We start from the raw sequence: 15270 nt of genomic DNA on the forward strand, positions 1-15270 counted from the left end.
ATGGACCGAAGAGTGGTTTTTCATGAATGGCCGCGTCCATCCCTACGCCCTTGCGTGGGAGGTCGAGCAACGAGACGGTCTTGAGTCTGGCGCCGGAGGCATCCTTCTCTACACTATGCCCGCCCTTATCATCCGCGACCAAGGCTACCAGCCGTAAGGACTACCCAATTCCTCCGCGCACACCTCGAGCACTAAATTTAGCTGAAATGGGCCTCAAGCGTTCTTCCTAGGCTCTTTGCCTCCATGGACAGCTTCCCCCGTATCCCCCCCATCGTTTCCTTCACCGGGCTCATTGTTGGCCCCGGCCACTCCCTGCTACGACAGGACCTTCTGCCAGGTCTGGACGCCACCCAGCTGAGGTGCTGCGGCTTCCTCCAGCTTTCGACCTATATCACTCCCGGATCCCTGACAAGATCCCTCTCAGGGCTTCCACCCGTTTCAGGTCTTCGTCATCTTCCCCATCCGCGCCAACCGTGGGCCATCCTTTGCAAGAAGATGGCCGAGAGGCGGGACTCTCAATTTCAGACTAATATCTCCTTCACCTGCACGGGCAAGGTCGCTGGCCTCCTCGATCACCGCGTCATGGTCCACCAGCCGAGCTCCGACAGAGACTACGTCTTCATCGTCGTCCCGGATTCTTGGACTTTTCTCGACAAGACCGCCACCACCGCAGCCGCGTCGGCCTTAGCCCTCACATCGCCACCGAAGCGGCAACCGTCCTCCGCTTCGGCGGCCTTCCAGGATGCCCGCGCTGCCTCTTTCTCTGTCGCTACACCTGGCGCCCTCCCGCCGAGTCCTCCGCCTTCGGCTTCGACTTCGGCTTCGGCCGATCCCGTTACACCGCTGCAGAAGCGTCCTTGTCCCGAGCCCGCCGACACGCCAACGAAGAAACCGCGCCTGTTGCAGCTGGCCTCAAAACCTTCCTCATCGGCCGCCACTGGAAGCTCTGCCACTCAATCGTTCTCGCTTTCCGCTGCCTCTTCTTCCTTCGAGCCGGAGACGATGAGACAGAGTCCTGCCTCGGGAACCGTCTTGGGACCCGCCGTTGATTCGATCGTTGCCTACACGTCAGACTCATCGGCCCGGCCGCTCAGAAACCGCCACCCAGGCAAAAGGACAATGGAAACAGAGTAACTGCTTGATATAATAGTCTACCGATATAAGTTACAACATTCACAGAAAAGTGATTCAGTTCCATGCTTTATCTTGCTTCTTAGCAAATATCTACACCGAGCTGCAATCTTACAACACTCCGTCCACAACTTCGGATCTCGTCATCATTCCCTTCCGGACCTTCCCTCTCTAGTGATCTTCTCTCGGCACGCATGCCTTTTTGTGAACCTTCCAGTCCGCCTTTTGGTGTTCTTTCCCGCAGTATGCCACTGCATGACATCTGCCGCAGCGACTCACGCCCGCGGTCGTCCCGCATACTTTGCACAACGTGACCTCCGTGCAACCAGTGCGTCCTAAGAACCCGTCGCGTGTTTCGTGCTCTTGCCGCATTTCCCCCATCATCAGTTGCATTTCCTGTCTCATTTCCACCTCGCACTGCCCGCTTCCGCATAAAGATGTGACCCAAACTATAATGCGAGCTTCGTCCGCGTGCAGCAAAGATATTGGACTCTGTAGGATATCTGTCGCAAACCGCCCGCAGCATTCGCAGAAAGCCCCCGACGCGCTGCGACATCTTGATTCATGCTCCTTCATGAGAGGCATCATGGCCTGTGCAAATTGTTCCTTGTATTCAGCATCCTCTCCGGCGCGGTTTGCGCCGGTGATGAGGCTCCGGCAATGCCGTGGCTGCGTATGAATTGCTTGGCACCGATTTGGCACATGAATTCGAATCGAACCGTGGACGTTGCCATAACTGACTTGGCCGTGATTTAGATGCTATGGGTGATAATGCGTAGGTAGGTACGTATGATGAGAAGGACGGGGAAAAGCCCGTGGCTCCGGATCGGATTCTACTTGTCCGATCTATTGTATCGGCTCTTCCACCCATCCCTTCTCACCTTCGCCTTGCTTTTCTTGACACGTTGTGCTGCATGACACGTTGGCGCGCGCTCCCAAGGCCTCTACGTTTCGCCCCTAACCGGCCGTCGCGCAATGCAAGCTACTGCGGGAAGGAATTGCCGGTTACCTAGTGCCGCAACCACCACAAAAACCTTCAAATAGATGACTCCCTCTCCAACGTCATCTCATCCAACGTCATTTCATGTTAACTCAATCCTCCAACTTTCGTTCCGAAAGGCTCTTTGCGCAACCCCCGTTGGGTTGCCTCTCCTGTGCCGCCCTCTGATTCGTCGTCTGCCAACCTCTGATTCGTCGGTTGCCGGGGCCTCTTCTCTGATTCGTCGCCTGCCGCCCTCTGATTCGTCGGTTACCGCCCTCTGATTCGTCGGTTGCCGCCCTCTGATTCGTCGGTTGCCGGTGTCTTTCCTCTGATTCGTCAGCTGCCGCCATCTGATTCGTCGGCTTGCTCTCCTCTTATTGGTCTGAAAATACATCGCACTCGTCCTCGTCGCCCCCTTCGCCCGTCCTCCTGGCCCTTGCTTGACCTATACTCCTTTTACGTCGGTAGCTACCGCTAGCCTAGAGTCGGCCGGCCCGTCTCTCTTCCTCTTGGCTGTACTGTATATGTGTGCGAAAATGTAAATCTCCGCCTTTTTGCGGTTCGGCTATATTGGGCACGCACCCGTCCATGTCCGTTAACTACTCTTCGGATTTTTGATCTTGTTTCCATCTACCTACGTTGCGCCTTCCCATACCTCCAATGATATCTTCGCCCCCTGATTATGTGCTAGGATAGTCGTCCTAAGGGCAGGATCTCCTCCGCTGCGAGCGAGACGCCTACGCCGCCCGCGTTACCCGCTGAGCCAGTCGGCCGCCTCCCGCGTTGTCTGCCTGCTAAGCTCCTCTAGCCGGGCCTGCGCTGCCGTCATCTCCTCGGGCACCCGGTTCCCCACCAGGTCCCGCTCCCGCACCTCCGATACGAGCATGATGCCGTCGAGCGTCGGGCACCGCGACAGCTGCACGTACAGGCTGTACGGGTCGCACGGCGACGGCACCGCCCGCCCCTCGACCGTCGTCATCCTCGCCCCCGCAGCTCCAGCGCCACGCGCTCCAGCGTCCCGCCCTGCACCTTATAGTCTGTGCAGGCGAAGGCCGCCGCGCACGGCAGGCCCCTCCGGCTGACGTCGTTGCGCTGCCACGGCCGCTTCCGCTGCGCCGTGATCTTGACGCTGATGGGCGTCAGCAGGATCGTCCCGGCCGGCATCCCGACGAAGTGGAAGCCCCTGGTCGTCTCCGAGGCCAGCACGATGCCCGCCGGCGGACCGAAGTGCATCGTCAGCTCCGCCGACACCCGGTGGCCGGGGAAGGCCCGGTCGGGGATGACGTCTACCGCCGTGTACCCGGCGCCGTTCACTAGCTTCAGCCCCTGGTGCGTGTTCTGGTTCACGACGACCGGCATGCCGGGCACGAAGACGAAGACGGCCGGGACCGGCGTCGCGCTATCGTCGCCCTGGCCCAGCATTAACAACGCCTCCTCCTCCGTCGGCAGGCCCTCCCTCCACTTGTGCTCGGACAGGAAGACGCGCGCCGCCGTCCGCCGCCGCGCCCGGAACGCGAGCGCCGCCTCTAGGTTGAGGTTCCAGCGGTTCCGGTTGAGCGGCGTGACCACCGTCAGGCCCGTCTCCCACGGGATCCGCCTGCCCGGCCGGTGGCACCTCGAGTTGAGCAGCTCAAGGTCCGACCGGTCCTGCTCCCCCCGGCGGATGCGCCCGAGCAGCCGCCGCAGCTCCGGGTCGCCGGCGGCCCGCATCTGCTCGTCTAGCATGACGACCGTTGTGAACCGCCGCCACAGCGCGTGCGCCTTGTCGTGCTGCCGCCGCTGCTCGGCCGCGAACGCCCCGTCCTCGACCCACGCCACCGCCGCGCTCGGCAGCAGGATCGACCGCTCCTGCACCGGCCGGAACTGGTGGAAGTCGCCGCAGAAGATCACCACCGGGATGCCGCCGAAGTCTCGCGCCGACCCCCGCAGCCTGCACGTCTGCTCGTTGGCGGCGTGCAGCGTCCGCGCCCCGAGCATGCTGACCTCGTCGATCACCCACACCTCCTTCTCCTGCCAGTCCATCCGCGACCGGCCGTCGACGAAGCGCTCGCCCTGGCCCGGCAGCCGTACGCCGTCTACGTCCCTCGTCGCCCCTCCCGCCTGGCCGCCCTGACCGACCGTAAGGCCGCAGGCCGAGTGTAGTGTGATGCCGTTGATCCGTGCTGCCGCCGTCCCCGACGTCGCCGTAACCAGCAGCCGGCTCGATAGGTCCCTCCGGGCGAGCAGCTCGACGAGCGCCTCAATGACGCGCGACTTGCCGGTGCCGCCCTCGCCGCCGATGAACAGGCAGAGCTGAGCGCTGCCGTCGCCGCCTGCTTCGTCGCCCTGCCGGATTCGGTCGAGCTGCCGACACACGATTACGAGGGCGATGGCCTGCTTCTCGTTGAGCGTGAGCTGCCCCGCCAGCTCCCTGCCGGCGGCGACGAACGAGCTCGACGGGCCGAGCCGCACGCGCATCCCCGCCGCCGTGCCAGCGTCTACGTCGCCGTCGGCCGCCGTTACGTCCATGTCGTCCTCGCCGAAGCCCCCCATCACCCCGCGAAGAGCCGCGCCGCGGTCGGCCCCGACTCCCGCCGCCGCCCCGCCGCCCTGGATGCCCTGGATGGCTCGCTCCCGCTCCCGCGCCGCGCTCCTCTGCTGCGACTTGATGGCCCGCACCTCTTCTTGCCGTGGCAGCGCCGCCCCCGAGAGCTCCGAGCCCGGTAGGTTCACCCGCCTGCCTGCCCTCTCCTCCGCCACTACCGTCGCCGCGAGCTCGGCCGCCGACCCCAGCGCCGACTGCTGGAACCGGCAGAGCTGCTGCGTCATCGCTAGCAGCTCTGTTGACTGCGCCGTGACTTGTCCCGCGCCGGCGGCATTCCGGACGACGTCGATGAGCCGGGCCGCGTCGCCCGCCCCGCCGGCGCGGTACGCCTCCTCGCCCCCCTCGGCCGCCCCCCTGCCTTCGTCGCCGGCCTGCGGCACCGTCGTACCGCCCTCCTCGGCCGTGGCGGCCCACTGCTTGGCGTCGCGCTTCGCGTCCTCCGCCGACCGCCGGAGGAGCTGCACGTTGTCTGCGAGCCGCGCGACCCTCGGCGCCAGCGACTCCCGCGCCCGCGCCCAGATGTCGTCGATGTCGCCTGCCTCCTCGCCGAGGAAGGACTCCACGGCACGAATAGGGCCAGGTGCTGTACCGCCGCCCTAGGCGCTGTTAGCCGATGCCCCTAGCCGCGCTGCCTTCCCCTTGGGCGCTCCCCGTCTTATGGTGCGCACCTTCGGTGGCACGACTCGTCGTCTCCCTCGCTAAACTCCTTGCTGAGGTATCCGTCGAGGCATACGGTCGCCCCGCTACCCGGCCGCCTAAGCGGGGTACCTCGCCCCAGCCCGTCCCACCGTCGGCACCGCGGCCGTTTCGCTTTAGCCTTACGAGCGATGCGTAGTCATAAAGGCAGAGGCCCCGCAGGAGCTCGCCCCTGTGCCGGTAGGCCTCGACGAGGGGGATCCTCGGGCCGGCCTCCTCGACGACGACCGTCTCGTCCGGCGCGTCGCCCGTCGCCTCCGCGCCGCTCGCCCGTCGGAGGTGCCGCCACCGGCGGAAGACGGCCCAGTAGAGCTGGTTCGCGTTCACGTACGCCCACGCCGAGCTGCTGCTAAATTCTGCCGGGTACCCTAGGAGGTGCGCGATCACCTCGACCTGCGACAGCGGCCGCTCCGTAAATACTCGGTTCGCCGCCTTGAGCAGGAACGTTCTCGTCTTGTTCCCCCCTCTGGGGTCCGCCGCCGTCGCCACCCCTTCGGCCCCGCCCCATCGGCCGGCGTCGCGGTCGGCGCCACTTCCGTTGCCCTCTCCCGTCGGCTCTAGCGCGGGGAGGAACTCGGCCGCGGCGGCCACACGCTTCCACACGGGGTCCTCTACCTTCGTCGCATAGTTGGTAATGTAGTAGATTAGGGCCATGGTCTTGCGCTGCGTCGCGATGAACGAGATGTCGTGGTTGTGCCGTAGCCCTACTGCCATCGCCCGGTTCCACCGGTTCACCATGCTATGCGTCCGCCGGATCTCGAGCACCCCGTCCGCCGTCAGCGCCGTCCTCTCCACCAGCCTCCACGGCGCCTTGAACCGGCAAAGGTCCCCCTTCCGCGCCCCCGCGCCGAGCGAGTATTTTACGCAGGTCGCGCTATGCGTGTGGATCTGCGTCGCGCCGGCGCAGAAGTTGGCCTCCTCGTCGAAGGTGTCCGTGAAGCTCCAGCGTCCCGCCCTGCACCTTGTAGTCGGTGCAGGCGAAGGCCGCCGCGCACGGCAGGCCCCTGCGACTGACGTCGCTTCGCTGCCACGGCCGCTTCCGCCGCGCGTCGATCTTGACGCTGATGGGCGTCAGCAGGATCGTCCCGGCAGGCATCCCGACGAAGTGGAAGTCCTTGGTCGTCTCCGAGGCCAGCACGATGCCCGCCGGCGGCCCGAAGTGCATCGTTAGCTCCGCCGACACCCGGTGGCCGGGGAAGGCCCGGTCGGGGATGACCTCCACCGCCGTATACCCGGCCCCGTTCACCAGCTTCAGCCCCTGGTGCGTGTTCTGGTTCACGACGACCGGCATGCCCGGCACGAAGACGAAGACGGCCGGCACCGGCGTCGCGCTGTCGTCGCCGTAGCCTAGCATTAGCGCCGCCTCCTCCTCCGTCGGCACGCCCCCCTTCCACTTGTGCTCGGAGAGGAAGACGCGCGCCGCCGTCCGTCGCTGCGCCCGGAACGCGAGCGCCGCCTCTAGGTTGAGGTTCCAGCGGTTGCGGTTGAGAGGCGTGACCACCGTCAGGCCCGTCTCCCACGGGATCCGCCTGCCCGGCCGGTGGCACCTCGAGTTGAGCAGCTCTAGGTCCGACCGGTCCTGCTCCCCCCGGCGGATGCGCCCGAGCAGCCGCCGCAGCTCCGGGTCGCCGGCGGCCCGCATCTGCTCGTCCAGCATGACCACGGTCGTGAACCGCCGCCATAACGCGTGCGCCTTGTCGTGCTGCCGCCGCTGCTCGGCCGCGAACGCCCCGTCCTCGTCCCACGCCACCGCCGCGCTCGGCAGCAGGATCGACCGCTCCTGCACCGGCCGGAACTGGTGGAAGTCGCCGCAGAAGATCACCACCGGGATGCCGCCGAAGTCTCGCGCCGACCCCCGCAGTCGGCAGAGCTGCTCGTTGGCGGCGTGCAGCGTCCGCGCCCCGAGCATGCTGACCTCGTCGATCACCAGCACCTCCTTCTCCTGCCAGTCCATCCGCGACCGGCCGTCGACGAAGCGCTCCCCCTGGCCCGGCAGCCGCACCCCGTCTATCTCCCTCGTCGCCCTTCCCGCCTGGCCGCTCTGGCCAACCGCGAGGCCGCAGGCCGAGTGCAGCGTGATGCCGTTGATCCGCGCCGCCGCCGTCCCCGACGTCGCCGTAACCAGCAGCCGGCTCGATAGGTCCCTCCGGGCGAGCAGCTCGACGAGCGCCTCAATGACGCGCGACTTGCCGGTGCCACCCTCCCCGCCGATGAACAGGCAGAGCTGGCCGCCCTCGCCTGCCCCGTCGCCCGCCCCGTCGCCCTGCCGGATCCGGTCGAGCTGCCGGCATACGATTAGGAGGGCGACCGACTGCTTCTCGTTGAGCGTCAGCTGCCCCACCAGCTCCCTGCCGGCGGCGACGAATGAGCTCGACGGGCCGAGCCGCACGCGCATCCCCGCCGCCGTGCCTGCGTCTGCGTCGCCGTCGGCCGCCGTCACGTCCATGTCGTCCTCGCCGAAGCCCCCCATCACCCCGCGAAGGGCCGCGCCGCGGTCGGCCCCGACGCCCGCCGCCGCCCCGCCGCCCTGGATGCCCTGGATGGCTCGCTCCCGCTCCCGCGCCGCGCTCTTCTGCTGCGACTTAATGCCCCGCACCTCCTCCTGCCGCGGCAGTGCCGCCCCCGATAGCGCCGAGCCCGGCAGGTTCACCTGCCTGCCTGCCCTTGCGTCCGCCACTACCGTCGCCGCGAGCTCGGCCGCCGACCCGAGCGCCGACTGCTGGAACCGGCAGAGCTGCTGCGTCATCGCGAGCAGCTCCGTCGACTGTGCCGTTACCTGTCCCGCACTGGCGGCGTTCCGGACGACGTCGATGAGCCGCGCCCCGTCGCCCGCCCCGCCGGCACGGTACGCCCCTTCGCCGCCCTTGGCCGCCTCCCCGCCCTCGCCCTCGGCCTGCGCCGCCGCCGTCTCGCCTTCCTCCGACGTGGCGGCCCACTGCTTGGCGTCGCGCTTCGCGTCCTCTGCCGACCGCCGGAGGAGCTGCACGTTGTCCACGAGCCGCGCGATCCTCGGCGCCAGCGACCCCCGCGCCCGCGCCCAGATGTCGTTAATGTCGCCTGCGTCTACGCCGACGAAGGACTCCCACGGCACGAACAGGGCCAGGTGCTGCACCGCCGCCCTATTATGTCCCGTTAGCGTAAGCCCCTGGCCGCGCGGCCTTCTCCCCTAGGCGGCCCCTTTCTCGTGATACGCACCTCCGGCAATACGACTCCTCGTCTTCCTCGCTAAACTCCTTGCTTAGGTATCCGTCAAGGCGCACGCTCGCCCCCTTGCCCGGCCGCCTGAGCGCCTGCACCCAGCCCTTCCCCGACGCCCAGCCCGCCTCGAGGGGCACCTCGCCCCAGGCCGCGCTGCCGCCCCCGTCTCGCCTTAGCCTCACTAGCGACGCGTAGTCGTAGAGGCAGAGGCCCCGCAGGAGCTCGCCTCTGTGCCGGTAGGCCTCGACGAGGGGGATCCTCGGCCCGGCCTCCTCGACGACGACCGTCTCGTCCGGCGCGTCGCCCGTCGCCTCTGCGCCGCTCGCCCGTCGGAGGTGCCGCCACCGGCGGAAGACAGCCCAGTAGAGCTGGTTCACGTTGACGTACGCCCACGCCGCGCTGCTGCCGAACTCGAACGGGTACCCAAGGAGGTGCGCCACCACCTCGACCTGCGACAGCGGCCGCTCCGTGAAGACTCGATTCGCTGCCTTTAGTAGGAACACCCTCGTCCTATTCCCCCCTGCGCCGTCTACCGTCGCCATCCCCTCGGCCCCGCCCCCCCGGCCGGCGTCGCGGTCGCCGCCACTTCCGTTGCCTTCTCCTGTCGGCTCTAGCGCGGGAAGGAACTCGGCCGCGGCCGCCACCCGCTTCCACACCGGGTCCTCGACCTTTGTCGCATAGTTCGTGATGTAGTAGACTAGGGCCATGGTCTTGCGCTGCGTCGCGATGAACGAGATGTCGTGGTTGTGCCGTAGCCCTACTGCCATCGCCCTATTCCACCGGTTCACCATGCTATGCGTCCGCCGGATCTCGAGCACCCCGTCCGCCGTCAGCGCCGTCCTCTCCACCAACCTCCACGGCGCCTTGAACCGGCAGAGGCCCCCCTTCCGCGCCCCCACACCGAGCGAGTATTTTACGCAGGTTGCGCTATGCGTGTGGATCTGCGTCACGCCCGCGCAGAAGTTGGCCTCCTCGTCGAAGACTATCGGCAACTACTACAGTACCATCGCCGAAGAACATGACGTTGCGAAACAACTATCACTCCTACAGTCTCGAGTCGCACCTACAGACTGGGCGCTCGAACGGGAAGTTCTTCAACGTTATCGTTCAACACTGTCGTCGCCTAATAGGACCAAGATCGAGACTTGGTGTCACGCGCCTAAAGTGCTTGACCACGGTAGATGGCTGGTTGATTCCAACCACTGGCTGGAGTGACTTTTCCAGGGAAAAGCACGGGGCTGGGAGGCCTCTCGTGGTTATAAAAGTAGGGTTGCATAGCACCTGATGGAGCTCGTCAGAGATCAATGAATTGAATGATTGACCCCCGTTCCTCACTCTCTGTTTAGTTGTGTGTGCGCCTTACATTGACAGTATATTGGGGTCATCGCCGCCGCCGGTCACCCCAACACCACTCATTCCGGGGTGGAAGGGGCTTCAAGGGATCGTTTAATACGTCCGGGCTTCTCAGGCACCGAATTAGGATCAAGAAGGTATATAAATTGGGAAGAGCCGAATGTGGGCTACGCACTTCAACATTAATAGGTGCGCGCCTCAACGCCGCGCAAGGCCGCATAACGCGTGTTTTCTGCATCATCAATAGCCTCAAATAATAAGGGTGATTGGGTCTACAATTTGCATGTCTAGAAAATTTATTTAGACACTCAAAGGACGCTGTGGCGGCTGTTTACCCGGATGTGCCCACCAGGCGCGCGTCCGGGAGTTTTGGGGCTGTCCGGGAATTTTGGGCCCTCAGGAACCCTAAGAACCTTTCGTCACTCGTTCCTCGTTCCTCAAGGCATTTGTCAAGATCGGAACGCTCATTCACTGTGCTGCCTAACAGGCAGCAAACAGTTCGTAATGCCATATTAGTGATGGATTCGAACCTTCTAGGTGACGTCGTCATCTATGCTGCCTGGGTGGCAACATCGCCACTCAGCCCAAAATCACAAGTATAAGAAGCCAACTTTTCACCATCACTTAGATAGAGAATTAAGAGTCTTTCGTTGCCCGATTCACAGGGGATCTTCTTCCCGATCGTTGCTCAGTCACCCACACTGTCCGTGCCTCTTGTTGTGTGACAGCATTGGTCTCTTTCCGACTGCTATCTTCGTAATGCCTGGTAATTCTTTTGATTCTGGACCCCGCTAACCCCAGAAGCTGTCCCATTTGGACTCAGAATTTTCAGCGTCGTTCCGTCCTCGCAAGTATTGGGTTACTTCGCTGTTATGAGCACTACCCGCCTGTCCAGACCTGTGTCGCATGGAAGTTGCCGTCTGCGTTGTCATGATGGGCGAAGAGATATTTATGTCTCTTACAGGTCTGTTGGCCTTGTTCCTGCGCAATCGAAAAATTGACAAGACGAAGCGAATGAATTGGTTTTTTCTTTTGTCCTTGTGCAGTGCATCTGCTCCGACTGCCCGATTGACTTGGGCTGGCTTAGCGCAATGGCGCTGAGGGGAAGACTTTTGGCTTTGCCTGCGCATCCTGGCGATGACCGTAGTTTCGGTCAACGCACCGTTGAGGTCTTCGCCTCCGGAGTTGTAGTACGAACGTGGACTAGACATATACGAGGCCTGGTGGTAATACAATGAAATCAGTTACCAGAGAAGTTTAAATGAATCCGGGCCGATATAGGATGCTTTTTTATGGATTGTGAAAGCATTATGACTCCCCTTATATAGTAACACTTATGAATGGCTGGACGATGTCAGAACCACCGTGCGTAAAAGCCGGCAAGGCCTGTATAGAAATGTGTCATGGAACCTGTAACCATGGTTGCCACAACTTGAGATGTAATTCATTAAAGGAGTGAGAGCTATCTGTCGGGAAGGAAGACAGACATCAGATATGTGTCAGTTGCAGCACACCTGTTGGAGCGCGTTCCACTTTTGCCTGCATGGCGCAATGGTCTTCGCAACACTATCTAGAGCAATAATGCCGTGGCTAATCGTAAGAAATGGCGCGGATGCATAAGCGAACGAACTGGTTCGGGCAAGATTGGCTATTTAGTGAGGTAGCAGAACCTCCCTTCCTTGGAGGGGATCCTCTGAGCTGGTTTGGCCCAGAGGTTTAAAATGAATACTCAAACCTTATCTGGGGTTGATTGCTTGAGTCAGGACCAACCCAAGTCCTGAAGGCACTAGGCTTTTCCGATCCGGAGGATGTTGTTAAGAACAAGCCGAAAAGCAAAATGCAACATCCTAATGACTCGAAGGCCTGCTAAGTCCGCCCTGACTCGTTTTTAAGCATGCAATACTGGCGTGGTATCCGGTGGTCGAAGCGATTCTAGGGCAAGGGTCGAAATTCTCGTGCTGCGGTGGGGAGGGTTCCAAATAAGGTTGTGTCACAGGTTCCCGGGGCCGGCTGACCGGTAATCCGGCATCGGATTACCGCGCCACCCCCATACAAAAACCATGTCATTTCTGAAGGGCCAGTATCCGTGCCACGCCCCACTTTATTGTCACTCGCAAGCTCGCACCACTTACAGACTTCGTTGGGTGCCTGCAAAGAACGAGGAGTTCGCCCTTGGGCCACTGGCCAAAATGCAAGCGAAAATAGCGACGCGAGATGAATGCATCGCTGAACCAGCAACGTTTCAGGCAAGAGCAACGACGTTACGACTGCTGCTCAACGAACACACTCGCGGTCGTCAGATCCCAGAAAGGGTTGGAAAGCACTCAAAGCGCATCGATAAAGCATTGCCGGGCAAGCACACCCGCAAGATGTACGACGAGCTAACTAGAAAGGAATCTGAAGTGTTGGTACAACTTCGAACTGGCAAATCACGACTGAATGGCTACCTTTGCAAAATCGGGGCAGAGGAATCGGATGAGTGCACCTGCGGACAGTCGGCGGAAACGGTGGAACATTTCCTCTTTTGATGCAGAAGATGGACGGTACAACGAGAAATCATGCTTCGATATGCTCGCGGAAAGATGGGAAACCTGTCTTTCTTCCTAGGAGGCAAGGCAGAGTCAGACGACGACAAGTGGCAGCCCGATATGGGGGCTGTACGGGCGACAATACAGTTCGCATTGGCAACAAAACGCTTCAGTATGGACCGACGAGGAACCATGTACTGATCAAGGGATAATCATACTAACACAACAGCCTTAAACTTGGCAGACCGCGCTTCAGTCGCTGAAGGTAGGACGCTGAACACTTGGAGAAACTGACCTTCAAGCAGGCCTGTCATGTCACAGCGAACGAGGCTGGAAACAGATGGAAAGAAGCGTTGGGCTTTAGGTGAGAAGAAACCATGTATAGTAGGTACGTAGCTTAGCGTAGTGGCTCTATGGGGGAACCCTCCGGGCGTAATACAACCAAAAAAAGTGGGGGCGGGGGTAGCGTATGCTGACCCGTGGGGCTTAAGGTGTTACGCATTAATGTATTTTTGACAACGAGGTTGAGTATATGTCCAGTGCAACGGACACGTCGCTGGATATGATTGAAATCGAGACTTCGGCCGATAATCTCCATCGCTGTGTCGTTGTTACCTGCGTTGTCGAGGGTGAAATATCCAAGCTTGTGCTCAATGCCAAACGAGCGAATGACGTCGAGCACCTCTGCCGCGATGTTCTCCCCGGTATGGCGGTTGATTAGTTCGGGAAGGCCAAGGACGATTTTCTGCGGTTCATTCTTGACGTTCCTGGATACTGCCGTGATTCCATATAACGTATGCCTGTTCCTGCTCCTAGAACCGTCAAAGGCAATGTGAATCTGCCCAGGGGCTGCCTTCAGTATTTCCTTCACCCTCGTCTTGTGCTTCTCGAAGCGCTGAATTGCCAGGCGCCGAACCGTATGCCTCGAGATGTGGGCGTCTGTGACCTTAACTGCGGGGTTAAGATATTCGAATATGTGCCGTAGGCGAGGGTTTTCGACCTGTTGGAAGGACTGTTGACTATCGACAATCCAGTTGACAATGAGCTTTTGGAAATGCCCTCGATCAAACCGTTTGATCAGATTGTTGGCCAAGGACTGCTCCTTTGGGTCGTCGCGGCTGAGATTGAAGATATCGGTGATGGAAGAGAACATCCTCTTCCCCCCCTTCGTCACAGAGGGTGCCGGGCGTTTTCCTGATAGATCCCAATGACCGTGGGATTTCCATAAGTGATGTTCAGCGTTCTGTGTGCCTCTAGAGTCGTATGACTGCGGGTTGTGGCTTCTTTGGCGGATACATGGCATACAAATCCACCGTCTCGCCGCCTTAGACTGGATCTCAATACCGTATCCCCATACCCAAGATGAGGTGTCCTTTGATCGTTCCGCTGCCGTGAATCCTTGCCATCGTTTGAAGATGCGGGCTTCTTCCTCCGGGGTTGGTTTCCAGTCAGATGGTACAGCGGGGCTATCGTCGGTCGATAGGGCAGAGTCGAGAGGCATTTGGTTTGGGTGGTTTACCATGCTTAACGTAATGGCCGGGAATTGGGGGATGAAAGTGTACGAAATAGGGGTCTGTCTGACGCGACGCGACGCACTTTTTAAATGATTCGACGCCATATTAAGGTTACTTGGCAATAGTGCGTGTTAACAAATATTACTCACTATCCAGCAGAACATATCTAGGTCTATCTAGCACTACTGAACTTGGTCAGGGTCCCATGTCTAGCGTCAACGATCATCAATCAATATCAATCAACGAGAAGACGACATGGATTGGTGGATTATGAAAGCCAGACGCCCGTGGATTGATGTGGATATTGATTGACGTCAATATATTGATCAACGCGTTGATCTGGTGGATTGATGAGCGTCTCTGAGTAAGTTCAATCGCAACACGGACCCCTCAGTGGTCTAGGAAGTGGAAATAACAGTCTGTAGACTTCCCTTCTTACCTGGTTTCAAGCTGTATTACCTAGAGAGACCTAGAGACCTCAACTCGTTCGGACCTTCTTCTCGACAGAAGATGGAGACTTGAAGAACGGTTACAACCGATGTATGTAATTGATCAGGAGGGCTGTGGCCGGCTGCTACGGCGGGCTTGAAGATAAAGATCGATATTCTGCTCATTCGGGTAATCTGTTCATTTGGGTGTCCAGCACCCACTTTATTGGGATTCGCTTGGGCTGGCGAGAGAGCATGAACATACCGGTAATGCATACAGTACCGTACACTATGCGAGCCCGTGTAGAGCAAGAGAAGCCTTGCCTCCCGTTGGAGCTGATTCGTGAATTTCATCTTCTCGTAGTTAAAGCTATCGATGTTGAGTCGCCAATCAAGTTCAATGTGGGTAGAGACATGAGTCGTGGGAGTTTTACTGACTATTAGCTGGTGGAGCCGTTGGACCCCAACGGGAACTCCGTAATTGTAGCTCGATGATGACACTACTCGTGCCCGCCCCCACTTTAGTGGGTGAGCCGCTTGGTCGAGTCAATCGCAGCTAGTTCGGGAGCAGTGCATAATAACCTTAACCTTATGGCCTCCGGGGCCGTCCCCTATTCATCGACGAGTCGAGATTACCTACAGTGGGTCCCCTTTCGCGCTGGATGGCTCCGGACAGTCAGGTTCGGACAGTCAGATTACAGGGATTGTTGCGCTAAGCAAGGATCAAAAGCCATCGCGCCTTGGCTACCATGCTTACCCCCCCTTCTGCTCACCCCCCCCCCTTATGCTCCGCAAAAATGTTGCCGCTCCATACAAATTGGACCAACTTCACTTATACAGAATCTACTCAATTTAA

The 15270-nt window shown here is 60.6% G+C and overlaps 2 protein-coding genes across 2 annotated transcripts; both read right to left on the reverse strand.

Annotated features, from left to right (window-relative positions):
* Positions 1 to 3088: 3088 nt before the first annotated feature.
* Positions 3089 to 9382, reverse strand: HRG_11686 (PIF1-like helicase domain-containing protein; the record flags this gene model as incomplete). The annotated part of the gene is made up of 5 exons (XM_044870156.1): positions 3089 to 5293; positions 5366 to 5395; positions 5466 to 6333; positions 6389 to 8512; positions 8589 to 9382. 5 exons carry the CDS (start codon positions 9380 to 9382, stop codon positions 3089 to 3091), a joined length of 6021 nt encoding a protein of 2006 aa, XP_044714651.1.
* Positions 9383 to 12703: 3321 nt separating this feature from the next.
* On the reverse strand, positions 12704 to 13973 carry HRG_11687 (restless-like transposase; the record flags this gene model as incomplete). Its single annotated transcript, XM_044870157.1, has 2 exons — positions 12704 to 12708; positions 13052 to 13973. 2 exons carry the CDS (start codon positions 13971 to 13973, stop codon positions 12704 to 12706), a joined length of 927 nt encoding a protein of 308 aa, XP_044714652.1.
* Between the last annotated feature and the right edge of the window lie 1297 nt (positions 13974 to 15270).

Source organism: Hirsutella rhossiliensis, assembly GCF_020360975.1.
Source record: "Hirsutella rhossiliensis strain HR02 chromosome Unknown scaffold00022, whole genome shotgun sequence".
Lineage (NCBI taxonomy): Eukaryota > Fungi > Ascomycota > Sordariomycetes > Hypocreales > Ophiocordycipitaceae > Hirsutella > Hirsutella rhossiliensis.